Raw genomic sequence first — 8,429 nt, forward strand, 5'->3', positions numbered from 1 at the left:
CTTCAGAAAAAGAATAGCTTGCTTGAGTACAGAAAAAAGTATGCATAATCATATTTCCTGACTGAAAAAATACTTGGTTTGCTTCACTTGCTGAAAAAAAAAACTTGTTCAGTTTTATATGGCTTGCTTGACTGATTGGATTAGTGTAACTAGTGGTAATTTATGTGAAAAAATATCCCCACTGCCACCCCTAGCCATCCACCACCCCCTCAGAAATGTTTTCCATGACATTCTTGAACAAATAAGTGCTTATAAAGATTTTTTTTATAAAGATAAGATAAAAATTAAAAAAAATCTTATATAAGAAAACAAAGCCCATGCATATTTACACAGTGTTGCTTCATAGCCTTAGCTTTTGTATGACACGTTGAGCATTTATATCAAACTGTTATAAGGTGTTTACATTCAGCTGTCGATGATTAAAATACTAAATGATTGTATTTGTATACATTAAAAAATACCCACTTGCTCAGAATTAGCTTACTACTGTGTACCATGTTTGTTTGCAGGCAGCTATGTCATCTTGTATGTAGCCTACGTAATACATGAGAATCTTCAAAGTCACTGCTCATAAACAATATATCATGCCCTTTTTCAATTTGACTCATAAAAAAACCGAAACACAACAAACTTAACTTGTATATCAGTTGAGAGGAAAATGTGTCATGCTTCTGAGAAGATCATGAGATGTGATCTTCATATTTCGAAAGGAAGAACAAAAAACACCAAGAAAGTATCATAACCCCCCACGCAATCCTAGTTATTGTCAACGAGCATTTCCTAGTACGACAGCTGGAAAATCTCAGGTGTTCTAGCAGCTGATCTTAAGAGTTGAGACTGCGTCATATCGAAATGTCACAATTAAAGCTAACAATAATATAAGAACAGCTGCCATTGTAAAACTTGGATTTGGTCCATGGATATAATCGATAATTCATGCAGAATTTATGCCCATGCTCCACAGTCTACCAAGTGTCTGCCCATTTTATGATAGTGATAAAGGTGGAGAAGGGTCGTGGCTGATAGTTCACCATATCACTTGGATATACTTGCACTGAAAACTGGTTTGCTGAATTCATAGACATCAATAGAAAAGTGTTGAGCTTTGCATCTGGATTTGTGTTGTCATTCACCACTCGATCATGTGCTGCTGAAAACAGCTCTGTTTTCTCCTCATATCTGAATTCCACGATTAGTTTGAGATCAAGACTAGAGTTTTTATTCTCCTGTGAACTCAGATCAAAGTTCACCTGTATGTAGACCAGGTAAACGCCTTTCTCTCGTATGACTATCCATGTTTTGTTGTGGTCCAGAATGCTCTCATTCACATCCCTTTGGAACCCCCACTCGTCCTCCCAAACCAAACGATTATCTGTGTGACTGTAGGCTTGGAAGGGGGAAAAAAGGAAAAAAGCTAAAATTATCATAACTTCATAATGAGATCAGAAATGTTTACGCAACCTTAAGAAAAACATTAGCTGTTGTAATGTAATGTTATGTAATTTTAGCTACAGTAGGCTATGTATTTTTTGTTTTTGTTTTAAAGAAATGTGATGTTTATATGAAACCATTTTCTTCTACATAAAGACAAAAACATGTTTTTACATAAATATATTTAGAAGAAAATGTTACTAATCACCTTTTAGAAGCCAGCTTTCTCGAGAGACTTGATGCCTGAAAATACTTTCTATTGTTGAGACTGTCAAAAACAACAACAACAAAAACAAGAACAAAAGAATGAAAAGACATCTGTAAGATTACACTACTGAACGAATCCTGATTTAAAATAACAGCTGCTTGGAAAACTAACTGAACAGGAAAATGCGCGGAAGCTGACCACAAAAATGCATTTACACAAACCAAACACACTGAGAGACAGAAAGCTGAGGTTGGATTTATTTTACTGACTATAAAACATCATTAACAAATTGTGTTTAAATCGCTTTCAGTTTTCACACAAACAAATAGTTGAGGTGCCTTGAGCGTGGTGATTGGAATCAACTGCGTGCACCCATGGGCGTAAATCGCGGGGAAGGGTCCGGGTCAGGGGCGGCCCCAAACAGCCCCCCTCACCACTAATTAAACTTATTGTGTAAACAGTAAAACAATAAAAACGCAAAAGGGGCAAAAAGGCCTTTTAAGTGTAGAAACATTTTCAGCCCCCCCTCTGTTGCCTCCAAGTGGTTTGGTCCCCTACGCACATCACCGACACACTGGCGGGGGGAGATAAAGTTCTTCAGTAGACTATGGGAAATCCAGTAAGGAGCATAGCCTATACTTTGTAAAGACTGTTTAAGTGATTTAATTTCCCTTTAATGCACACGATTTTGAGTTATTAAAAAATAGCAATGATAAAAAAATGATGATAGCCTACCCCTTTTTCCATAAGTCTAATATTTTATTAACTATTGTTTGGTAGCTTGTTGTAAGTCACATACAACAGGGCGATGAGCCTATGCGTGAACAGACAATACGCTTATTTTGTAGATCTACCGCTACCGTTAGGTTTTGATCAATACCATTTTATTTTTATTAAATTCTCTTTACATCCGTTTCAATTAGCCTATCCTTGTTTTTATTTTGAACTCTTACACATGGTATTCTTATTTCTTATGCATGTCCACTATTTTAATTATGTATAGCCTATTATGTAAAGAACTTTTGAATTGCCACTGTGCCATAGCTAAACTTGCCTTATAAAGAAGCAATATATTTATTAGCCTACCGCGTAACTCATATTTAAACAACTTGTTTTGTATTGTTGGCCATAAAATGACAGAGAAACGAAAAAGGGACATAAGACAATTTTTCAAAAAATTATTTTACATAGGCCCATCCTTACACTTTTTAAAAAAAAATGTATTTATTGTGTCCCCTTTCAAAATTGCTCTTGAGATATTTTTTGTGTGAGTTATCCTCCGCCCAACAGTTTGCTGAATTTTACGCCCATGGTTGGTCGCAGTCAAAACTTGTCTTAAAGCGTTTAATAGGGGTTTGCTCAAACCCGTAGGCTACAAGTATAACCAACCAACTGTTAGCCACAGGACAACCAGTCTTAACTTTCGTTATTAAATTAAGCTACGTATTTATGTAGGCTAACTGAGGTTTAAAACAGTCTTAAAGGGGAAACATGATGACTAGCAGTTTTTAAATGCAACCGGCCCCAGGTTTACAGCCACGTTCTGCTAGCTTTGCTACTAGTGGCACCAAATGGGCTACTTAAACAGACGGGAAAAACAAACAAACAAACAAACAAACAAACAAACAAACAAACAAACAAACATATAGAATAGTTTAGGATAAACTTACCATTCACGATGTTAATTCTTTGGCATCCAGACACCTGTTGAAGTTACGGCAAGACATGTCACTATGTCATGCAGTTTTCAAGAGTAGATTACACAAGCAGTTATTTACAAACACGCCCTCTGCAATTATTGTCCACATCAAATGTTGGAGAAAAACCGTAGCTGGAACACAAGGAAGTGTTTCTTAGCCGATCAAGCCTTTATTATAAGCGAACTGAAGACCTTTACTATTTTTGCCCCCTCGTAGATTTTTTTTTTTTTAAACGACATGCTTACTGGAATGGTAAACTATCATACTAGTCGTGTTATTTAATACGAATCGTATTATTCATCTAAATCATTCCAATACTTGTAAACACTTGCCGAGTTATTCTTCAAAATGTCCAACAGAATCTTGAACACCGCGTCTATTTATTCACCAAAACGTGACTTTCTAGCTGTAGATCCAGTTATATTTACCTTCGACATGAAGACATATGTCAGGCATAAGGCAATTAAAGAGAGGACCAAAGCTGTCGATGTCCAGATAATATGCGCTCTAGCTGCGCGCGCTGTACCCATGCCTGCTCCTCAAGATGCTGAAATAAACGGTTTCACACTAGAAAATGCCTCTTGTAGTCCCGGATGAAGTTGACGATTGTAATGAGATACCAATCTCCCACGCAGCCAACTGTATACGCTATTAACTCCACATCACCTGAGATTAGGTGGGTGGCTTTCACTATGTAAAGCATGCATTTCATTGATTTATTTTTGTTAATCTAGGCCAACAATTAATTTCATTTTATTACCACTGTTTGTAATTTCATTTATTAATGGAATTGGCTTGCATCAGATTCCTAGTCTGGAGAGTAAACAAAACTGCTGGTTGGTAAATGGAGGCCAGTAAAAATCCCCCCTCTGTAAGTTCTGAAATTGTACCACTTAAGTTTATGGACACGGAAGTTGGAATCTGTAATCCTTAAGATCCCGATAAGTGACTAAACAAACCTTAAAGGGATTGCAAACCTTAAATTAACATTCTGTGACATGGCAGAGAAACGCTATGCTTGTTGGCACATCCAGTTTTCATTGGCATGTGTCAGTGTGTCACTGATATTATTATGGAACACTGACTCTTTGTCTTTGCTGTATGATGTGACACCCAGCGGCGTAGCAGCAAATTTTGGGTCCTGGGTACAAATCATCTTGCTGGGCCCCCGTACCAAATACCATAGTGATACCAATGGGTGGGGTATTGCATTTTTATCATAAAAACGTAAAAATTAAACAAAATAAGCCATACTCTGATTAATGTATATGTATGTATAGAAAACTGACTTCTAAGGGGTACCCTTTATCCCCCCAGTCCGACGCCCCTGGCGACACCTACAGTAGAGACTGAGCAGCTATTGATGTAATTGTGAAACAAAATCCTAAAAATAAATACAACTATTTTAGTGCTTTTTTAAAGTCAATTAAACATACACTGTTAAAAAGTTCCTGCCTTAAATTAAGTGACACATGCCACTACTCGCTGAGAAAAAAGGTGTCCAAATAGTACCTAGGCATACAACAGCTTGTCTTTGTACCTTTTTACTCCTAAAAGGTGTACCTTAAGGTACTAGCCTACTACACTGTAAAAAAATATTTAAAAAATAAGTTACCTGGTTGCCTTAATTTTCAGTTCATTGAAATAATTTTTTTTAGTTAATATAACATTTTTGAGAATCGATACTCTTTATTCAAATAGCATTAAAAGATTTTGTAAGCATATTGGGTAACTGTGTGTTTTATTTGTGATGATGCAGTGAAACATGCCAAACTGTGTTATTTTCATGATTTATCAAAATTATCTGGTCCAGATACAATAATATTTAGCTTCTTTTTATTAAACCAATATCCTTCATTGTATAAATTCAATTGTTTTATTTCAATAAACTAAATTTTAAGGCAACTAGGTTACTTACTTTTTTAAGTTAAACCAACTAATATATATATATATATATATATATATATATATATATATATATATATATATATATATATATATATATATATATATATATATATATATATATATATATATATATATATATAAATATAAATGTAAGGTGTATGAACCTTTTTGTGGTAAGAACAAAAACTAAAGATACAATTTTGACACCTTTTTTTCTCTATTCACTGTAATATGAAGACCGGATTTGCTACCGGATGTGCATCAGACGCCATGTCACTAGATGTTAAAACCTCTACTGCAGACACAGTTCACCTAGAAATGAACATTCTGTCATCACTTACCCACATTCCAAACTTTGAGAAATTTTGACAGTGAATGGAGATACTCCATTCAGTGTATTGCACAGAGATGCAATAATCAATGTAAATGTAACAAACTTGTGCAATATATATGGAGTCCTGCGGATATTGTTTTTTGACGATTGTGTGACCCAAACGTATATTTTTATTTTTTAATTGGTCCTATCTTGGCACATTTAGAGATGCAGTAATGCCTGGTTTATGAACAAACTCAGTTTAACCATATGTTTCATCCATCCACAAAACAGTTTTGAAAATCACATTTCTCAAATTCTCACTGAATAATTCTGTCACAACTGTTATCTGCATTTTGGAGGATAGTATCAGAGAATAACAAACTCAGTTTCAACTGTTCACCATCATATGGCTTCAGATTTTGCCATTGTCCTTGCTTGAAAACCACTGACCATGTCCTGTGTATTCTGCAGAATAAAGTGACATACAGATTCGGAATACATGAAGTTGTGTAAACAATGACAGGATTGACATATAGACCAAAAGTACTTTAGAGACCACCCATTTGGTGTTTTCCCTCAATGTTGCCTGGAAGTCACAAGATATATCAGTAATCAATCACACAAACAAGGTCACCACACGTATATACATGTGCTCCCATTGGGTGTGGGTGTTAGCAGAAGCATCAGCAAAAGTCGTTATGCACTTTGCATGATTAGCTTTTGCTGGGCACTTTAGGGACAGTTTGTGCGCATCTCCTGTCTGAATCAACAGTATTATGTGTTTCCGGTTTTATACACCTCTCTCTCTCTCTCTCTCTCTCTCTCTCTATATATATATATATATATATATATATATATATATATATATATATATTGTTTTTCCAGTTTTATACATTATATATATATACAGACAGACAGACGGACGTATAAAACCGGAAAAACATAATCTGTCTGAATCAACAGTGAGATGCGCACAAACAGGTTGCATGTCCCTACCCTAAAGTGCCCAGCAAAACCTAATCATGCACAGTCCATAACGACGTTTGCTGATAAAATGAGTCTTTTTTTAATTTATTTTTTAAGTTATATTATATATATATATATATATATATATATATATATATATATATATATATATATATATATATATATATATATATATATATATATATATATATAAAAAAATGTATGACTCATTTTATCGGTTACTCTATTTACAAAACTCACAAGTTAAATTTCCAAAAGAGGGCAGTTTCCCAGATGATATCAAAGTAAAAGAAAATGCCCACAAATGTCTTCCATTTCGAAGGTCTACATGGCTTTATGATGCCACAATGACATCAAATTCCACTCGTCAGCACCCTATTGGCTAAGTGTTGTTGATTTCCGGCATCATTTACTCAGATTGATTTAAATGTCTTGGGATTTTTGATGTGCAATAATGATTCACATTTTTGGTTTGTCGTTACTGATTACCTTAAAGAACTAACTGACTTTATTTAAACCGATGATCTTTATTTACTGGGAATGATTTAGCTCAGAATTAATGAAGGGATGCTGTGTTGGCTTTGCATTATATATCTGGACCCCATTCATCATCCGAGTTAGGTATTCTAAATGTTCTTATGAAGTGTTTATTTACAGCGCCACTGCAGGGATTGAGGGATGATCTTGACAAGAACCTCAACATCTCTTTCTGTGTCATGGCAACTGTATTTCCAGGAAGACGAGAGACACAGCAAAGACTCTCACTATAACAGTTAGTTTCCACTTCAAGTGCTCTTCATTAACAAAATGGAAAAATGCAGTGTTAACTGGGACGGGAGATAAGTGAACATATAAATGTACTTAGCAATCACTCCCACAACGAATCTGCATTGTCTTTACAATATCGCAAATATAATCAGCACAATCATCATCATCATCATCATCATTTCTGTATGACACGTCAAGCTCTTTTTTATACAAGAGAGCAGGTGACAAACGCAGGGGTGGATTAATATGTAAATAGCATCCTTTTTATTGTCTCAAAGGTTATTTCTCCATTAAACATGGTTTCTGTGAAAAATGACTAACAATAATGAGGTCTGCTGACATTAAGAACACGCTAAGTTACATATAAAATTGTATCTATTTGTATTTATACAGCATTAACTTGCAACAGTCAAATACGTCTCTTTTTGCTCACGTCAGCTCTGTTGCACTAAAGTAATTTGCTGAATTTAAAACGGCAACAATGAAAAGTGAGCACTAGCCAATGAGATTAGCGTTTGCAGCTGGCCATAGCTCTCAGAGGTTTACACACACACACACACACACCAAATATAAAACAACCAAATTATGTTTTGATTCTATTTTCTATTTTTTATTTAAGTGATGGCAAAAAGAAAATGAAGATGGCAAATATTTCATTACTTTTTCGCTGAATTATATATCTAGGTTAAGAGGATGCTTTTTTATTTAATTCTAAAATCTACTCTAAATAAAAGGGAACATAAATGAAAGCATGTACTTACTTGTGTGACTCAGTGAAAGTGACTCAGAAAAGTCAAAAAAGTAACTCTAAAAAGTGACTTACTTTAAAAAAGGACTTTAAAAAAGTGACTCAGATTCTGTGATATTTGTTAGTATGTGTGACCCCTTAATGGATACCCAGAAGGTGTAGGCGATTGCAGGAATACTCCACAAGCTATCTACCCCTGACCTTTGAGAAGTGTGCAAATTAAAGATGAGAACATTCATGTGGGTGGGGGGCTTTTAGTTTTGCTCCACTGGATTGTTTTTCAGGATTACATGAAAGCAAATGATTTACCTTACTTCTCAAAATCAACAACAGCCAGCGGAAACGTCTATGCAGAATGTATCG

At 35.0% G+C, this 8,429-nt stretch overlaps 1 protein-coding gene across 1 annotated transcript; it reads right to left on the bottom strand.

Annotated features, from left to right (window-relative positions):
- Window positions 1-220: 220 nt before the first annotated feature.
- On the bottom strand, window positions 221-3,871 carry si:dkey-220k22.3 (uncharacterized protein LOC796870 homolog). Its single transcript, XM_067440155.1, has 4 exons — window positions 3,768-3,871; window positions 3,310-3,343; window positions 1,640-1,699; window positions 221-1,387 (listed from the first exon to the last, which is right to left on the bottom strand). The coding sequence occupies exons 1-4, from the start codon at window positions 3,867-3,869 to the stop codon at window positions 966-968; spliced, it is 618 nt and encodes a 205-aa protein (XP_067296256.1). The 5' UTR covers window positions 3,870-3,871; the 3' UTR covers window positions 221-965.
- Window positions 3,872-8,429: the final 4,558 nt, after the last annotated feature.

The sequence above is a fragment of the Pseudorasbora parva genome, chromosome 3 (genome assembly GCF_024679245.1).
Source record: "Pseudorasbora parva isolate DD20220531a chromosome 3, ASM2467924v1, whole genome shotgun sequence".
NCBI lineage: Eukaryota > Metazoa > Chordata > Actinopteri > Cypriniformes > Gobionidae > Pseudorasbora > Pseudorasbora parva.